Genomic DNA, 21600 nt, shown 5'->3' on the forward strand with positions numbered 1-21600 from the left:
TTGCTTTACAGGAACAAACAAGAAAATTATCAATTCATGTGAAATATTCAATTATGAACTGAAAGCAATATTGCTATTTAATCATAAAAATATTAACTAATAGGTAGATTTTCTATCTGCAACTAAGATCTTTGGGATTTCTCGTTAATGTTCAATATCTACTTTGAAACACTAATGTTTAACTTTCCCAATAGACCTATGTCTCTTGCCATAGTTGACAGGGGATATATGTTTTAAATCGCACTCTTCATTTTTTTTTAAACAAATAGAATTATCAACAATATTCTTTATCAAACATTATAATCAAATTCCAATCAGTAAACAATCTATAACAATTGTGGCATGAACCAAAGACGATAATTAACCTTTGACCTCTTATCAACGCCATACTGTAAAAGTGAAAATTTTCACGGTACATTAATTTTTGCACTTTTCGCACTCAATGCAGCTACCGCAAAAACTAAAAACAAGCGAACGTGCTCTTTTTATGTATAGGGGTATGTAAGAAAACTCAAAATTGCAAATTTTAAAACAAGTGAAATGGTGTAAAATCGGCAAAACATGAAAATTTAAACATGCAAATATAACCACTTTTTATTTCCTTTCACATTTCCACAGATAACCAGTAGTAGCTAAAGCAATTACAGATGACGGTTCAATCAATCAACCCTAACAATTAACCTTTGACTTCTCATCTCTTATCTATTAGGCTGTTCCAGTTAAAATCCATACACCCCCTATGGAAGACATGATCTTAACCTTCCACACAGGGAGTGTGAATTTCAAATAGCTCTACCTGAATGGGTGACTCCATTTGAAATCTACACCCCCTGTGTGGGAGATAAAGGTCATGTCTTCCACAGGGGGTCTATGGATTTCAATTGGAACAGCCTAATAGATAATTGAAATCCATACACCCCTATGGAAGACACAACCTTAATCTTTGTAACAGGGGGGTGTGAATTTCAAATAGCTCTACCTGAACGGGTGACTCCATTTGAAATCTACACCCCCTGTGTGGGAGATAAAGGTCATGTCTTCCACGGGGGGTCTATGGATTTCAATTGGAACAGCCTAATAGATAATTGAAATCCATACACCCCTATGGAAGACACAACCTTAATCTTTGTAACAGGGGGGAGTGAATTTCAAATAGTGCTACCTGAATGGGTGACTCCATTTGAAATCTACACTCCCTGTGTGGGAGATAAAGGTTGTGTCTTCCACAGGGGGTGTATGGAATGCAACTGGAATAGCGTAATCTATTTCTCGCTCTCGAAACCTAGTTGTGCGATATTCACCGAAGGCTCCCATGCACATATAAACACCCCATCCCATCTCTAAATGAGGATAACATCACATACTACACTACAGTTACTAAATTGACTTAGCTAAATGATATGGATGAAACGTGATGTCTGCTGTAATACTGATAATTTCCAAGTGAAGTAATTTTTGTGCTTTGCTAATTTTGACCTGTTTCGCATATTTTTAAATTTGTAATTCTAAGTTTCCTTACAATATTTATATACACAATAGGAATATATTTACGCGTGCTATTTTCACGGTAGCCTCTTGAAATGCGAAAAGCGCGAAAATAAATGTAGTACAAAAATTTCCACTAATAATATTTGATGGGAATCAAACACAGCTGAAGCAGCAGGCTCTACTTCATTAAACCCAAATTATGTTGAGATATAGTCAATATTGACACTAAGCGAGCGACAAAGAAGCTCCGATAAATTTTCATCTGATGTAAAAATTACAGATTTTTTGTGTCACATAACATTAGTTTCACTTCAAATATTTTATACAAATTTGTACATTTTCTTTGCGTTGTCATAGCAATTATGCTATTTAATGTTTGTGAAATTACAAAGACGTAACTGTGACACTTGATAAACTAATGCGAAAATTCACATAATTGAAAAATTCCATCCATGACACTAATGTTGTGGCTCATGATCCAAATTGCAAGATAGTGGTAATTAGGGATTGAAACAAAAGAAATGGTGTCATTGGTGTGGGTCATTATCACAGCAGCTGAAAGGAGTATCCCATCATGCATTGCAGTATATCTGCTTGCTCCATAGCAAATGTATACAAAATATAAACAAGAGCCCCTTAGATATTGAGAGCTATTGATAGATTCACAATACTCTATGGGTGATATTTTTTCAAACAAAAGTCTAAGCTTCCCTGATTTAAGAGAGTAATTGAAATTTGAAAGTTGAAGTGTGGGATTTTGTGTACATTTTCTATGGCACAATCAGTTCTATAATGGTACCGCAAAGCAAAATGGGATACTACCTTCAGCTGCTGTGGGTCATTATGAACTCACCTTCATTTGGCTATTCCAGTTGAAATCTATACACCCCCTATGCAGGGACTGTCATATGGAATTTGCAGGAGAGCATTAAGAGAATTGTAAACTAAGGAGAGCTAAAAATCCCTCTCCTATATCAGATGTAAGGAGAGCAGTAGAGAGCGATTGCTCTCACTCTCCTCAAAAGGCAGTCCCTGCCTTATGGAAGATATGACCTTAATCGCCAACATGTAGGGGGGTGTAGATTTCAAATGGAGCCACCCATTTCGGTAACCCCATTTGAAATTCACACCCCCTGTGTAGAAGATTAAGGGCATGACTTCCACAAGGGGTGTATGGATTTCAACTGGAATAGCCCAACCATTTGACAACTTTTTGTTATTTGGTGTTTCAAAGATGCCACATACACTGTGCATTTCTTTGTATTTTAGTCCATTGGGGGACAAAAGTGATAAGCCACTTTAACAAGTCACTTTATGTTCTTTTCAGTCACTTTTTGGCAATTTGGGTCAAATGTCGCTCCACTTTTCAAGATGGACGTCGCTCCACTTTTTCAAGATGGATTGATGCCACTGACACCTTACATGCCCTGTCTGCTTAGGAAGCTTGTTGATCCAGATCCTGATCCCACCCTTACAGTACACCCCAGCCAAAGAATATATTTTTATGCAATTCGTGATCTATCGACACAACTACACTATTCAACAAGTGCGGACATCCACAGTTCCCATTAGGCCTGGCATTTTCGGGTAATTTTGTACCCGGGTACCCGCCGCAATTTTCGGGCGGGTAACCGGGTACCCGAAATTGCAAATCATAGTCTATTAATGATTTCAAAATGTATTGAATTTGAATGCATTTTGAAATCATTAATAGACTATGACATGAATACAAATTATCAATTTTCATATTAAAAATAACAAAATATCTTGAAATTTTTTTTTTTTTTTTTTTTTTTTTAGGTCAACCATGAATGATCCTAGCATTTAGGTCTAGGTCCAGGGACACTACAAAACCTGAATTTGGTACCCGGGAGGTATTTCCTACCGGGTAATGTAATCTCGGCGGTACCGCCGTTTACCCGACCGAAAATGCCAGCCTTAGTTCCCATGTTTCCCAATTTGCACAGTGTTTTTCCATAAATTGGGTCCCAATTAACAGCCAGGCACATATAACACACCCCTACACAGGGTTCGGTTTTTGCCGGCAAAAACCTGTTTTTGCCGGCAAAGTGGCAAAAACTGGCAAAAACCTGTTTTTGCCAGTTTTTGCCTGGTTTAAACCGGCAAAAATGGCAAAAAATGGCAAAAACTCACATATAGTCACTCAAATATTAAAAAGTAACATAGAAAGCTCATAAACAGTATCACAAAACTTTTAGTGAATCATTAAATAGTTTTTTGTCTTATCAAGTCCTTAAAAGGAACAAGTTTTAAATTTGATTTTTGCCACATATCGGTTAAATGCACTTGAGCAATGAAAACCCATACCTTTAATTTCTTAATATGTTATTTATAATTACAAAATCTGACCTTGTTACACTCAGGAAATAATTTTTGTAACTTAATAATTTGTTTTGAGATGAAAAAAAATGAACTATAGTTCACTTTTTTAGTTTTTGCCGGCAAAAACTGGCAAAAACTGTTTTTGCCCGCGGTTAAAACCGCGGTTTTTTCCACCTGCGGCAAAAACCTGCGAACCCTGCCCCTACATGTATGTAACGACACATAATAAATGAGGATGCAATACAACAACAGTGGACAGACACATTTGAGATTTTTCTATCCAAATGCGGACTCACCAGCTGGCAGCTACACCAGCAACTGCGCTCATTAGCTATAATGTTTTTAATGGCATTTTACATCTAGAAACACCCTCTAGGAACTGTGGATATCCATGGTCTGAGGGACGGGACTCAAATGTCAAATTTTTGTAAGGCATGTTAGTTTCCTCTACAATGGCTCCTACACCAATGTACTCCATTCTGACCACAAATAGATCTTTGTGTCGACCACCTGTCTCAAATAATCAAGGATGTACACAGTATTGCCAAAACTTTTCAGTGCCACTGCACAGCGAATTGTCTTCCAATGGCGCAGTGAATAACTATAAGTATGAGTTATCCTAATTTTTAAAGATTCCTAAAAGCTCCCAATCACAGATATTAAAACATAAAATCACAAATTTACAACATAATCACCCAATTGGGCGGAAAAGCACTTGACTAAAAACTTCCAGTACCTAAAGGGAAGTTATTGTAACTTCTCATTAGGTACTGGAAGTTACTACCCAGTACCTGCGATCAATAAATCGTCACAAAACCCACTGTTACTGGCAAATTGGAGCTTCAGGGACCCGAAACCTTTTCATATGGCTAAATTGAAAGGAAAATACATCAAATTAGTGCCGCAGCCTAACACCAAAGTAGCAACATTTTAGGCAAGTAGCGGCATGTTTGATTTTTGAGTAGCGCAAGTGATCACCAAGCAGCCCAAGGCACGGCACTGGCATCACTGAGGGTACATAATAGCGGATGGACCTACATACCTACCTGTAAGTGATTTTATTCTGTCTATCCACCAGTACACCAGGAATGACATCTGGATCAAGGTAATCCATACTGGGTTGACAGTCTACTAGGAACATATCCCCACGCTGCCTCCCCAGCTCACAAATTATAAGATAATCTCCGTTTTACTAAGTAGTAACCAGCTCACAAATTATAAGATAATCAGTTTTGCTCTCAATATTACTAGATCCAACTTTTGGACACAGCGTTACAATTCCTTCCACTGCAATACACTTGTAGGCCTGTGTAGATTTTAACAGGATTTTTTTTCATAAAGCCTGGTACCAATACTGCACTCGGTATTAGTCACTACTCGGTATGTTATCGAGCACTTGTGAAGAGTGGTCTTCAAAATACGCTTACAGATGATGATATTTATTCCGTCGTTTTGTTCTGCTTTCCGTGAACCTAACCTGAGAAGATAATCTGGTTGTGACGGTTCACGTTGTGGGGTTTGACCACCTAAATCAATATATAATCATTGTGCAATACTCTTGATACAATGTGCGTGATAAATGGACAATGTATTCCGTTTTGGCAATTTGTTTACGAGAATGACAACGTAGGAGGTCCCTGTACGCATCATCAGTGCTTCACCTTTCTTGTCTTCATGACTGTGCACATTCTAAAAAAACGTTGATGCAGTGCCAAGCCAGATAGCGGCCACATCCGGCCACGGTTTTCAATCTCAACAATGGAATACATGGACAAGTACTATAGTGTGTTTCATCTCAAGTTGAGAGTAACCCCATGTTGAATTTCATAGTGGCAGATTCAAATCGGTGCGTAAATGCGGTTGCGTCACCAGCATACGGACAAGTCACCCTTATACGTATATGTGTATATGCCTTGCAGGATTAAGTTAGCACACAGGATTCAAATCTGCCACTGTAAAATCCAACATGGCGTTACTCTCAACTTGTGACGAGACAGACTATAACAAACTTTTTTGTATCCCTAAAAATCAACCATAACGTATTCATTAGCTCTGTGAATACATAAAAGCACAACAGTTGACTTAACACTAGTTTTCAAACAGTCCTATTTCCATGTAATGAACTAAAGCATAATGAAAATGTTATCAAAATGTGAGTTTTTCTGAAAAGGAACCGATGCCGTCACCCTACATCTTACAGAAGTGGGTTAATGCATGTACACAACCACCGGATGACTTGAGCCTACCTCCTGGCAGGCAACTAATACAGATAACCAAATTTGCCCAAAGTAATAGATATATTCACATCTATGTGACTTGAATACGTCTCCCCCGAGACATCTCAGATGTAGGTTGGTATTATCAAGCTTTTCAAACAGATACATTGTTTTCTTCTTCGCAAAGGGCAATTTCAAGTGGTTTGCTGTTTGCCCAGGCTGGCTATATTTAGCTTCTCAATTGATGTACAAAAGTGATGATCATCAGATGATGGTTTGATCACATCAACTTAAGTCCTTTGGGGTAGCTAATTAATTGATCTCTTCTGATGATTATTTTGTAGTTCAATGTCAACATTGATCACAACGTCAATTGATGACGATCAACAAACACATAGGCGTACTAGTCTAACTGCATTACTATTCTTCACATTCAAATAGGTTCTGTGGTTTGAATTTCAGGTAAAAGTGAGTAATTAAGCATTCACTTTTTATGCTGAAAATGGTGACAGGTCCAACAGCTCCTAATACATCTACTAAAGATAGCATACTACACATCACAAAACAAGAGATTTTGAGGTGAAATTCACTTTCGGAAAATAGATGGTGACACATTTGATCGCTCCACACACATAACTGAAGACAGCACACTACAAATCATGAAACCCAAGATTTTGTGTCAAGTTCACTTACTAAACGAAGATGGTAACAAATTTGAAAGCTCTATGCACATCTACTGAAGATAGCATTCCACTCATCATGAAACAACTGGCTTTGGCTTATAGTTCATTTACTATTGAAGATGGAGATTAATTTGAAAGCTCCAAGCACACATCTACTGAAGATAGCATTCCACTCATGAAACCACAGATTTTGAGTTACAGTTCACTTTTAATGAAGAAGGTGACATATCCGACAGCTCCTCACACATTTATTGAAGACGGTATACTCTGCATCATTCACTTGATAAATTTGAAAGCTCCCGTCCATGCACACATCTACTGAAGATAGCATTCCACTCATGAAACCACAGATTTTTTAGTTACAGTTCACTTTTAATGAAGAAGGTGACATATCCGACAGCTCCTCACACATTTATTGAAGACGGTATACTCTGCATCATTCACTTGATAAATTTGAAAGCTCCCGTCCATGCACACATCTACTGAAGATAGCATTCCACTCATGAAACCACAGATTTTTAGTTACAGTTCACTTTTAATGAAGAAGGTGACATATCCGACAGCTCCTCACACATTTATTGAAGACGGTATACTCTGCATCATTCACTTGATAAATTTGAAAGCTCCCGTCCATGCACACATCTACTGAAGATAGCATTCCACTCATGAAACCACAGATTTTGAGTTACAGTTCAATGAAGATGGTGACACATCCGAAAGCTCCTCACACATTTACTGAAGACCACATACTCTGCATCATAAAACCTCACTACTTGGAGTTCACAGTCACTTACAAAATGAAGATGGTGAAATATTTGAAGGCTCCACACACATCGCTGAAGACAGTTTTGTAATGTAACCACATATTTTGAGCTACTCAAATGAAGATAGTGACATGTGTATCTGAAATCTCCTCCCACATCTACTGAAGATAGCATACTACAATCATAAAAACAGAACTGAATTACAGTTCACTAATTCACTTCCTGGTGAACATAGTGATACATCTGAAAGTTCGTCACACATCAACTAAACATACTACATCATGAAACCTACACTGAAAATTACAGTTGAACACTTTAATGAAGGTGGTAAAGCATCTGAAAGCTTGTCACACATCTACATTGTACTAAGAATAGCATACTCACATCACCACAGATTTGGAGATGAAGACAGTGAAATGTTTACATCTACTGAAGACAGCATACTGCTCATCATGACACCACAGATTTTGTGTTACAGTTTAAATTCCAAAAAGATGGCAACAAATTTGAAAGCTCCTTGTATATTTACTGAAGATAACATAAACTGCAAATTCTGAATTACAGTTCTCTTGCTGATGAAGGTGGTAACATAATTAAAGGCTCTTCATGTATCTACTGAAGATAGCATACTATACTCATCATATAACCACAAATTCAGAGTAATAATGGTAACGATTGTGTCAAAACATTTGAATGCTCCACACACGTCTACTGAAACCACATTTGTGTCACAGTTCACTTACTGATGAAGATGATGACAATGTACTGAAGATAGTATAATTATGTCTACTCATCATAAAACAACAGCCTTGTGGTTAATTCATTTACTGATGAAGATGGTGAAACATTTCAAAACTCCTCTCTCATCTACTGAAGCCAATCATCATGAAACCACATATTTTGTGGTACAGGTCACTTTCTGAAAATGGTAACACACTAAAAGCTCCTTGCACTTCTACTGAAGACAGCATACCACTCATCATGAAACCAGAGGTTTTAGTTACCTATCTCTTACCGATGAATATGGTGAAACACTTGAAATCTTCTCCCACATCTACTGAAGACAGCATACTACTCATCATAAAACCATTGTTTTAAGTTACAGATCTCTTACTGATGAAGATGGCAAAATATAAACTGCCCATTCAGAATTCTCTTGCTGATGAAGGTGATAACATAGATGAAAGCTCCTCCCATACCTAATTCTACTGAAGATAGCATAGACTACACATCATGAAGCCCCATTTGTGGAGTTCATAATATACTGAATTATTGAAGATGTGACAAATCCGAAAGCTACATGTACTCGCACATCTACTGCAGACAGCATACTGCAAATGGGTACATGTAATTTCATATGTACATGTATTCATATCAGAAGCCAAATATTGCTATTCTATCAGCAACAAACATACCATGCCAATACAGACTTTGGGTGCTTGTATGCAGTCGTTTCCATCAATTCATTTGTATGATACACTGCCACACTCACCTGGCAGGGTTGGGCAACTTTAAAAATCCTTTGAGAAATAATGATAATTGTAACACACATAACAGCTCTATTTACACACATCTACTGAAGATAGCACACTTTTAAACACAATACCACACAGATTGTAAGTAAAATTTTTAGACCTAGCAGTCGATTCATGTCACATTTTTCACAAATCTACTGAAGATAGCCTGCTCCACAATGAAACAAACCAAGAGGGTTTTTCAACTGATGATATTCCACTCTGGTGCGCGCTACTACAGACCTAGCATATCCGGTAAAACAAAAGCCCCTTGCATATATCTACATGAGATGAAACACAACAAAAACAGATGCCAGGGGGATGAGAATAACAACCAAACTCTGCATACATATTTATTCCCCGTTCCTTTATAATTATAATTACAAGTTCCACCTCCCACTGTTGACACAAACAAATTCCTATTGTCTACATCACTATTGACAACAAGCGGCAGCAACGTTTTTAGCTGATAGTAATGTGTATTATCAAACATACAAGCGCAAAGATCCAAGGTTTTTCATATCCTGTTACAAGAGCAAAGCTGATCTAACATTTGTTCCCCTCAAGCACCACAAAATGCCAGAATCTTCTCCTAGCTATCCAAAGAACCCATGCTCACTTGATCACGTAACAAATCCTATTTGCGCTACTGAACAGCCAATCACATCGCAATATTGGGCTATTCCAGTTGAAATCCATACACCCCCTATGGAGGATATACATGTAAGAGCTTGCGATTTCCAAACGCCGTGATCATACGCCTGTCCATCTATTAAGAATCACTCTCATATGACGGGATTTTGGATCGATGCGCGGGCGTTTGATAGCAGGGGTAGCATTAACCCCCGATCGGGGGTGAATGACCCCCTAAATTTAAAAAATATAAATTTTTCACCCTCCATATATTGGGAATGTGCACGCTCGGGGGTGAACTCTGACCCTCTACTTTTGGACCTTACTCCTACCCCTAACTACACTGCAAAATATTTTTCCCCCGAGATTTAATTTTCACCCCATGTATTTGGGTTTTCTGCCAGCTCTGGAGTGAAAAACACGGGAAAACAACCCCCGACTTTTGGGCCTTAATGCTACCCCTGCTTACGTTTGAAAATCTCAAGCTCTCTATTACCTTAATCTTCCATACGGGGAGTGTGAATTTCAAATATGGTTACCTGAATGAGTGACTCCATTTGAAATCTACACCCCCTGTGTGGGAGATTAAGATCATGAATGTCTTCCATAGGGGTGTTTGGATTTCAACTGGAATATCCCTTTGTCCCTCATTTGCATCATTTCTTTATATTTTTGAATTGAAACTTTTTAGTCAAGATTGATATTGCACTTGGTTTTCTAAGTAGGGGATTTTGTCACCTGTGGGATTCGCACCTGCAAAACAACTTAACCTTCTACTGGTAGTGCCCAATGCTCAGACAATGGCAAAGTGAGTCCGTTCAAAAATAACAAATTCTTAGTTTCAACATTACTATTACTCTCTTATGATATCTTGGCATTAATAGATCTATGCACACATGATGATAAGATTTGGTTTACGGAGTAAACATAGTTTTAAACATTCATTATTGAAATGCCTTTCCCTGTTCTGCAGAATTACCAGCAACATACAAAGCTCTATACGGTATAACCACACAGCTGTATTTGATTTCAGCTTATGTATCATTCCATGCACAAAAATCTATCAATACTCCATTAGAAAAATCTCTTAGTTAATGCTGTCTATTCCCAAGGAGTCTGTTCGGAGAGCAGAAGAAACTGGAACGGGGAAGGTAAAACAAAGAGGAGAGATTAAAAATGTGGCTCCCCGATGTCCATCAGCTTGTGAAACGGAAGAACGAATCAATCCATGACTAGTATTTGAATAAGAACGGCTCCTAATGGAATGCATGTTTTACAGCGTAAAGGAAGGTGGATGTTCGATAGCTGCCTTTAGGTATTTATCAATAGCTGCCTTTTAAGTCCATTACAATTGGCAGCATTGTAAACGTGTCTAGTCTGAGGGTAGGGGGACTTGATACGCTTTGAAGAGCAAATTTACTCACCTGATAAACACTCAAAACCCAATGCTGTAATCAGATAAACATTTGTCAAGTTTCTGGATTCTCTTGGTCGGGCTGACGTCACAAAGGGGAAATAGCCTTGTAAAACCAGTGCGCGCATGTGCAGTTCCCCTTTCTTGAGCTGGTTGCTATGCGCGTGTTTGTGCTAAGGGGACGAAGGGGACAATGTTCTCAGATGTCCGACCGAGTGAATTCCGCTACTTAGTGCAATTTCAAAATTTAAGAAGTGGCAGCCATTTCATGTAAGGCTTTCTTTTGCAATTACACAACAACATGCTTGATTCACTGATAGCAAGTGTTTAAAGGAAAACAAAATATATTATTCACTTGCAGGGAAAACAAAATATTGACAACCAATAAATTATACAACCTTATTTTCAACCAATTTTTTTTTTGCCAACTCACCTCAATATTACCAGTAGAGGCGGTCAGCTTTTCGCCATCTTGCAGGTAAAAGCTGGGTAAATCAATACCGTTGCATTTCCCGTTTATTGTCATGGGCGCAAATCTGTGTACTAGACTGCTGCCCTCAGTCGTCAACCGTCTGGATTGACGACTGAGAAAACTACGTGGAAAAAAAGTGACGGATTTTGCAACAGGATTCCTGTGTCATAGAGCATGCGCAGTTGTGTCCAAATTGACCTTTTGACCGAGTTTGTTGTTTTTAGAATTTCAGAGCGTGATCTTGTCACAGCGGCGCGGTACAGCAACGCGGTACACGGGCGCCGCTAGTCAGTCGCGCTACGACACACAACCAAAGTCGCATTGAATATTTTTCAGAAGTCCGTCACAATATGGCCTGTAAGATAATCAGTCGTCACTACGCAGCATAACACAATACATGCGAAGTGTAGACGGTTGATTGGAATTATAGTCTATCTGTGTGCTCCTCTTTAGGTTATCACATGATTTCTTTTATACTTGAAGGCAATTACATTGATTTACCCACACCAAAAAACCTGACAAACAAGAATTTCATGAAGACAGTGACACATCTGAAATCTTCTCACACATTTACTGAAGACAGCATAATCTGAATCATAAAACCTCAAAAATATAAGTTTATTTTGCAAGACTGGATGTACTAGAGCTGTTAATTGAGGTACTTTTTGTCACTATCAACCCATGTTGTACTACAAACTGTAGACAGCAAATCAGTGCAGAAAAATGAGATGGAAGAAATGCATTGTGGGAAGTGCAGGATATCTTCTCTGAGTGGTGGTGGTGAGATGAAAAACTGCGACAAAAGGCAGTGTCACCGATTGCACGGTCATCTCAAAATGAGTTCTACTCGCAAAGTGTGTGATGTGTGCGCGTACGCCAGTCGCCTGTCAAGCGCATGCTTTAATTACCGTGTACGCTTTGCAAAAGCCTTCTGGCGCGTAGCTTGGAAAGCACGAAAAACAAAAATGCATGTTTTGCGCATGTGTTTGCAGGGAGAAAACATCGTTTTGGTAGCAAAATGGCAGATCTGTGCAAAGGCCAAATACATGCCCCAAAGGTTGACTGCTTGAAAAGTACAACAAAGTTATTAGGCTGGCAATATTACTTTATAATATCTTTTGTTTTAGAATTATTAACCACAAGCTTGTTACTAACAAATTAATGTTTACCGAGCTATTGTCAATCATCCAGGTAGATTACGCTATTAGATAATTAAGCTGTGTCAATGATGACAACTGATCGGCACCGGCAAAAACAATCTGCCCATCTCACCATACAGAACTGATGATGCCATTAATATTGTGCAAAAATAGCATGTTTTAAGGCAAAAGCTATATTTAACATGTGCATGGCACTCATGTGTTTTTGACATATGAAAAGAAACACCCACCAACAGCACAAATTCTATCTACAGCATATACATGTACACGTACCGCGATTCTCACATTATATACCCAAATCTTCCATATGCTCAATATTAAATCCCAAAACACTTGCAAATCTTGCTTGAAACAAAAAACTGTTTTGATAGAACACATTAGATGTTCTTTTTATTATAAAGTGGCTATCAACTGTTCATGGTGTAACCAGAGCGATAACGTTATCGCACGTTCCGACTCGGAGCAGGCTTAATTACAGGTCACATTCGGTTTCTGATGAGGGAAATAGACATAATTACCCATCAGGTAGATAATTATTACCTCTTGAAGCAAACACAATAACATGCTCTCTCCCCCCAGGGCAAAGACAATAATTGTGCTTTAAAAACCTGGTTCATTATTAAATGGTGCGATATAGCATGGAAATAACTGACTCTGCATCTGTCCTTTCTATGGTTATAATACTAGGTTGTATTAAAATTATTGGTACCCATCAGCCTACCAGTGATTATAGACAAGACTGTCACATCAAAATGCAACATAGGAGCTACTTAGATATTTAGATCCTTGCACTTGAACATATGTGTTGAAAGGATATGATAGTCATTAGCTTGAGTATTGCGAAAGAAACATGCGTCTTGAACTCAAAAATTGATCAAAATTCTGATTTTATGCAACATAGGAGCTACTTTATTTATAGATGAATGTTATATATTTATAACACTATAAATCCTGGTCATTACAATATGATCCTATGTTGCAAAAAAGAAGCAGGATTGTCTTACAAAACTGATGGGTACCAATCATTTTGATACGAGGGGTGCTATGGGGCCAAACTTGGGTCCACCCTGTCATGTTCTTATTTTTGTCCCTCCCTCCCCATTTCACTTTGCTCCCCCCTCCCTTGCTCCCCACCCGCAGAAAAATAATCCTGGTGCTGCCAAAGGCAAGGCAGCCCAATTTTCCTGTCAAACTAAGTGATCTTCCTATTGTAACCAACATTTTCTCCAAGATACATTTATTTTTTTGTTTCAAAGTGAACATTTTTTTGTGTGTCAAACCCAGGTCCCTCAATCTGCAAGCTCCCGACCAAATGGCCAGCACTAATGTGGTAACTATTAGCATCTATATAGGATTCACAATTTATAAGTCCCCCTAACGCTTTTTGAAATTAATCGAATAAATAGTTTACAAAATGTAAAAATGTACATGTGTAGCCTTATTTGTTGTACACATCTGGACAAATTTATAGCATCACACTTATAAAAACAGACTGTTTTAAAAGTTGCATCTGAGACCATAGGAGTCAACTCCCAAATGATAATGTAGGCCAGGCATGGCATACAGAATGTATCAAAATAATTGGTACCCATCAGCTTTGTCGCGTAATGAAACGCCTGCTTCTCCACATTAGATCCTCCTGAAATGACTACTATTTGTATAATTAGACATTTTGCTAGGCAAATCCAATAAAAAGTAACTCACGACTTTAGCTTTCGCCATCTGGGCTGATGGCTTGATCACAAGTGTCTTGGTCCACTGCTTTTCCGCTTGAAACGGCTTGTTGACATTTCCCGTTGATTGCTTTGGCCCCCCTTTTGCGGATTTGGATGGCTTCCTTATTCTTCTGGTGAATGCGTTTGAGTCCCTGTCAAGTACTTTTGCCCCTTTTTCATTATTCTTTTGATTTATTTCAAAAAGAGTTAGGGGGGACTTATACTTGTAAAGTTGTGGATCCTATAAGTATTGTTCATGTCCACAATAAAACTTGGTCATCATCTCAAGAAAGTCTCACCTATTGTATTTCCCATGCATCTGCCCTTCCATGTTAATTTTACCAACTGTACTCATATTTTGCAAGTAAACAAGTAAATTCATTAAAGATCATGCTCTTGTGGCTTCATCATGTACATAATTTTGTCACCGATACTACAACATGTACATTGTACATGTATCATCTTGTGTGACATGCCACATTTTCATATCAGTGTCATCATCATCATGGACATTCACTTCTCATTCCACTCATCACCCTGGATCTGACATCACATCACAGAAAGGGAACAAGTGCTGAAAATCCAATGTGCACATAATATGCAGTCCTGCTGCATGACCCTTTTGCCAAACTCAGGTTCCTACTATTCAATGATTCTAATTTCTTTTCTTGCACTACAATTTTAGTTCATCCATTTTAATTGCACAGTCACATCCACATTTCCATGAAAGGCACTATTGATGATTCATAAAATCAGAAAAGTAGAAGCTAATAAAGAAATAATTGGACATTTTTAGTCAATATTAGAGTCTCAGTGTACATGTGTACACATGCAAACCAGACCTTCATGTTTTTGCACTGCTGTTTTTTTTCTTCTTTTGTGTCAAGTTATGTTTAAAATTAAAATCATAACCTCATGAATAAACATGATCCAATCATATTTCAGGCATGACAATACATTTCAATTAAAAACAAAAGGAAATTTCTGAAAAAAAGGGAAAGGTGTGTAAAATATGGCAAAATGCTCAATATGGGCTAAAAAGAAATAAAAATTCGAAAATTTGGGGCCCCCCTAAAAAGTAATTCCTTTTAAAAAAAGGATATTCTCATGCTTGATATTTTATTATTTGTAAACACATGGACACAAATGCTCACAACTGATCACAAAGTACATAATTGTACCAATCTCCCACATGAATGACCTGCGTTTTTGCATACAGCTTCTTAACACGCAAACAAGTGTGTGTATCCGTGAGTAAGCCTGCATACTAAAGCATCTCATATTAATGCGAATTAAAAAAACTTTCAACAGTGTTTTTTAACAAAACATGCGATTTTCACGAAGCAAATTTCTAAATTGGCAGTAATGAATGATGATAATAACTTTGCAGCATCTGTTTTACGGTCATTGCATGAAATCGTCCCGGTTTATGTTGGGCCTCTGTATTTTTCCTCATCTTTGGTACCTCGGCCCAAAACAGACCCCTCTGATTTGACACAATGACTTCAAAAGAGATAGCATGCACTTATTGATTTGTCTATTAAAAATTAGTAAATGAGAATGTTAAATACATGTAGCTCCTTCACTTTTTTAGCTATAATTCCTACAAAATTTCAAATAGGCCCCTATTTGTAACATTTTCTCAGAGATTAATCCAAGTGCCTTTAATAGTAATAAAACATGACCTCTGCTTCAAAATCAATCAGAAACCATTCAATATGATTTGACCTGATGTTCAATTATAATTGATATATGATTACAATTCAATTATAAACCAAGATTTCCTTGACATTCAACTAACAAGCCAATGGAAAAATGATCAAAATTATAATCATTTTGTTGTCAATGTTTACCTAAGCTGCCTACAAAGACTTACACAGGGCTATATGATATCAATATCTTGAAAATAATATATGTTATGATAAAAATGGTAATTATAGCTTCACATACATGTATCTTCAATTTACCCTACACCTATCTTCAATTTGTGTTCAACTTTTTCCTTTTCATTTTGCCCAGGTTACATTGTCATAGCCCAGATTGAGAGACTTTGTGTGTGTTACATTATATACACAATTTGCTGCACAGGTACATATATATATCCCAATGCATATCAAAGCACACATAAGGCCAAAAAAAAAAATTGTTGTGTTGCCCTCAAGTGGGAAAAATGGGAAAGTTTGGTTGGTCGGTTGATCAATTTATTTTTTTTCTTTTCCTTTTTTAACCTTCAGTTTTTAAAAATCCCCACAAATATTAAATAATGTTTCTTCCATAAGGGGCATAATTGACAACTGGATACTAGTTAGATAATTAATTTAAGACTAGTCTTTCAATAAAATATCAATTTTAAGTGAAAAGTATTGATTTTTTGAACATATCTGTACAAATTGTCATTAAAAAAAAATTATGACCCTCATTTGTCAGGATTTAGGGTTGGTCACTGAGGGCAACACAACAACTTTTTTTTTTTTTTACCCAGGGCATGGTCAAGTTTTTACCTTCCAAAAGCAGACTCACCATATACCTGCAACTGCTATCCACAGTCATTTATCTATAATACATCTTACAGCATTTACATCTAGAAAAAATACCATCTAGGATCTGTGGACGTCCACCTTTCTTGTGCGTCCCCCGTTATACAGAGATTTCTCATGTGTGCGTCTTTATTTGCCTTTGTTGACAAACACATGTTTGCATAACTCGCACACAAGCATATACAGAAAACATACCCCTGCATGCATTATTGTGTGTACAAATGCTAAACACAAACACCCACCCACATGTGCACGTACCTCAACTCCTCCCCCCCCCCCTCCCACAAAAAGCCCTTACATCCATTGATTCAAAATAAAGAAAAAAAAAAAACAAAATAAAGACTTGCAATATCCAGGATTTGGTTAATGCAATGTATGTACATGGACTGAATATCTCAAAACTGTATTCAATCAAAATTAATCCCGACCGCTACATCAGCACTGCAAAAGCAAACCATTCATAATTTCCCCCTTAGAAAATACTTAACACATTAACACACTGATTTATGCACATTGATTTACACGATGATATCGTCTTACCTTGTTCCCTGCTTTTTATTTGAATCTGGTCCGTTTTGTTGCGACTGCGTTTGGTCCGCTGTGTTTCCGCCCGTTTCTGTGGTAGCCATGTTGAATACAAGTCGGTTACAAGTGTTGTTTATTACGCTATCATATGGTTTCTTACTGAAATCCTTGGCTGCTCCCCGGATGTCCTTCAACCGTTGTATTACACTACAGACACGGTTCCTGTCCGCATACAGTATGGCCTGTAGACTAACGAGGTGACTGGGATGGCAGGTTTCTGTCTTTTCCGTATGCAAGCTTATTTGCTCAAGTGCCCCAGCGTGGTGGTGGTGGTGAGGAGCTACTGCTGCTTGCCTTAATATATTGTATGCATTTACTGCACTGCACACTTACATGCATACAGGCTTGCCTCAACAAGCTGAGATGGGGAGAAGAGAGCTACACATACACACGACGCACGTATACAAAATGTATGTGTGTGTGTGTGTTGGGCTATCTATCTGACTGACCTCTGATCTGGAAATAGTGTGCTTAATAATGAATAAATTGTATAATTATGATGTAACTGAAACAAAAAAACACTGTTTTCACTAACACACCATCTAACGAGATAGTAAGATTTCACGCATCCGAACATATGCCACTTTCTGTCCCTATGTGAGGCGTAGCTGCTGCATACAAATTCAGTAATGTTCTAACTGCCAATTATAACCAGGCTCAAACCTCTACCGGCAGCTGGCGAAGTGCTAATGAATGTGATAACAATATGCAGTCTTTGCCTAGTATTATAAGAGTTAATTGTTATGTGTCGGCAGTGTTCACCACAAATTGGTAAAATCACTGTCTTTCACTAGATACTGCAAAACTTAATCTTCTATGCTCAGGAGGATGAGGATGAGGATGATATAACACTGCTCCTTGACAACGATAAAATATCTCCCTCTGTCACTGTCTGTTGCAAAAACCTATACCTTGTGTGCTCAAGCAGCCTCCTGCATAAATTGATCTGGCCTTGGCTGTCAGAGCTCTCAAGAATTGTTTTACAGCAATGTCAACGTAAGAAAGACCTGTAAGTAAATCAGAGTAAAATATATTTAAATACAAAATAATATACATGTATATATAGATATTGAAGATTTATTAATAAAAGTTCATTGTCATCATGAACACCGGATGAAAATATAAGTGAAAGGTATATTTATAAATGGGAGTCACACAGACATTGGATGTTTCTTTTATCATTGGATGCAAATAATAAAATTACATTAAAAATACAATAGAATTACAATGACACATTTTCTGTTTGTGTAAACATTCATGGCACACAGTGATGCGCAAATGTTAAATATTATATATATATATATAACATGCCCAATCTATTGATCAATTTACAATGATTTCGTGATGAAAACTGTCTAGTGATTTAAAAGGTCACATTCATCTCTGTAACTCTACACTAGTATTAATTTATACTGCGGGACTAATAGATTTTAATAATTGCATAAAATCAATTTTCTAGATGATTTTTTTGTCAAATTTGCAAATAGTAGAGTTACAAAAATAAAGCTCACTTGAAGTCAAGAGGATAAAATTTGATATGTAATTTAATATAGTAAGCTACAATAAAGGAATCTTTGTTGGGGGAAAATGTCAATGAATTCAATGTAAGATCAAAGAATTCAAAAGAGAGGAAATATATATAATATTGATAATGCTGAACTGAGAAATCCAGAAAAAGAAAACAAATTTAAGGGGAAAAATTTTAATATTTTTCTCCCATGTAAATATATTGTTTACATGTAAGATGAAAGCCTTATTAATTTTAGGTTTTAAACAATTGATTTTTACAAATCTGGCTTGTTTGCATTTTCTGCATAATTTGGTATAAAAACAAAACAAAAACAGTAACTATAACGAAATTGTTCTATTCGTTCTATTAAATAGAATTACATATTTTACGACAAATGATTAAAATTGGATATTTTTGAAATTTAACAGTCCTCGAAGTAAATTGTATAAATCTAATGACATGTACTTAAAGTGTATGTAGCTGGGATGAAAAGCCATCCATCATAAGTTTTGGAAAAAAGTCCACTTTTTCAAAATCAGCTACCCCCAAAAAAAATCCTGCGTACGGGCCTGCTTTTTTTTTTACCGAAAAATAACACAATTTTGCCCTTCTGTAGCCTAAATTTCCCTATTTTGCGAAAATTGTGGTATATGGATGGGTCCACTTTCAAATTCTTGAGCACCAAGGCAAATCAGATGCCAACTAACACTTTAACCATTACCCAATATATATCGTACCTTAACTAAAAATAAAGTAGTATTACATCACCAAATCAAGGGTACAGTACTACAGGTACATTGATGGATTACCATGGCAACAGTTTTAAATTGGTACATGTCATCATACCATTAAGCTATTACAAATGATTGAAGATGACAACATAATATGACAATGCAAGTGCTGTCTAAATCACTGGGGTATACGCAAGATATACAGGTAAATGTGATATTTTACTGCATACATTATATTTACTTTCAGTTTCAAAGGTTATCAATCTTTTTTGCAAATCTGCAAAAGATTTTTGTATAATTTAAAGTGAAATTTTATTACCAAAGATGATGTATAGATGATATTTGCTTTCGGTTTTCAAAGGTTGACAATCTTTTTTTGGAAATCCACACTAGTGATGTAAAAATTTTAATAGAATTTTCTTATTATAATATGTGATGCGATCAAGCTAAACGAGTCTGGTGTCGATCAAACTCATAATTCAGTTTTCAATTTCATTACATGAGCCATTCTCAGAGCTTATTTTTTTTGCTAAAATCAGTTAAATCACCATCATAATTAGAGTAGATGTATGGTTCCAGAGATATGGCTAGTTTAGTGTAGCTCAGAACAATAAAATACTAAGAAAGTTGAATACGATTGTTGCCTACACCTCAAAATCAATATTCCCGCCATCCGACTCATTTTGCATGATCGGATCACATATAAATGATCTGATTGTGATGATTCACCATGGCAGCGAAATTACAGCGCTTTGAATCCTTCAAGATCTAGCTGGAAAAAGCGCTATATAAATCCGAAATTTATTTATTTTATGCCCTTTCTGGCGTTGATGGTATTTTGGCTCGCTAACAGCTTACTCCAATCAGGCCAAAATTAGTAAAGCAGAAAACTGAAAGTGTGGCAAAATATTTTAATTACATTTTCACAGTATTCAAAATTAATTTGCTAGGTAATTGCAATTGTGTGAGACTGGGTACATTTATTCTCACCCGGATATATTCTGCGTCTAATCAGAAATTACTCAACCACAAATTTCATGAAGTCTTGAAGATGACTGCTTTGCGTGCATGTTGTGCTGTTCAGTGGGATTCGTCTACCGTAATTTTCCAAGACGATTGTATAGAATACTGACTTCGCCGAACTCGCCACCAATTATACATAGCGCAGCATTAAATTCGGAACCTGAATCATGATTATATTGTTGTGCAGTAAGCAGAAACAAGGTAGAAAAATCAGCGTGTCCTTGTTATTGATGCAGTAAGCGTGCACATTTTAAGCTTCCCAAAGCTTGATTTTTTATCATCAATCAGTCAGTTGTTTATGTCTTATGAAGTTGCTGTTGATTTCTAAGAATCGGTAACCAAAGATTTTTGTTGTTGTCGTGTCCAATACAAAACCAACAGTGAATAAATCACCACCTAATCACGCCCGAAACCCCCATGAAGGCGGTAAATCCCATTGGTTCCGGGTCGAGCCAAACAATACAAATTTATCTGCATGACAATGATTGACATCTGACCCGGTAAACAATAACATGGATTGGTCCATTTCTCAGCAAGGGTAAATTGAGTTTAACTTGTTGCACTGTGTTAAACTTTATTACATTTTCACAGTATTCAAAATTAATTTGCTAGGTAATTGCAATTGTGTGAGACTGGGTACATATATGTATGCAGTACATGTACTACAGAAGCAAATTACATTGAGGATTTTGTTAAGGAGGCACACAGGATCACTGAAGTGTTACATGGCCAAAATTGAGTTTTCATCACTAATGTCATCTTCACACCCTATTTTATCTTGTCATTAATAGATTTTAAAGAAATCTTAAAAT

At 37.0% G+C, this 21600-nt stretch overlaps 1 protein-coding gene across 1 annotated transcript in view; it reads right to left on the reverse strand.

The window, feature by feature from the left end:
• The window catches only part of LOC140154794 (beta-arrestin-1-like), a 150723-nt gene that overhangs the window by 114470 nt on the left and 14653 nt on the right, over positions 1-21600 (reverse strand). The window contains exon 2 of the mRNA XM_072177372.1: positions 17480-18531. Coding sequence (XP_072033473.1) covers positions 17480-17568 — 89 coding nt within the window. The 5' untranslated portion in view covers positions 17569-18531. The remainder of the gene's footprint in view (positions 1-17479; positions 18532-21600) is intronic.

The sequence above is a fragment of the Amphiura filiformis genome, chromosome 6 (genome assembly GCF_039555335.1).
Source record: "Amphiura filiformis chromosome 6, Afil_fr2py, whole genome shotgun sequence".
In the NCBI taxonomy this organism is placed as follows: Eukaryota; Metazoa; Echinodermata; class Ophiuroidea; order Amphilepidida; family Amphiuridae; genus Amphiura; species Amphiura filiformis.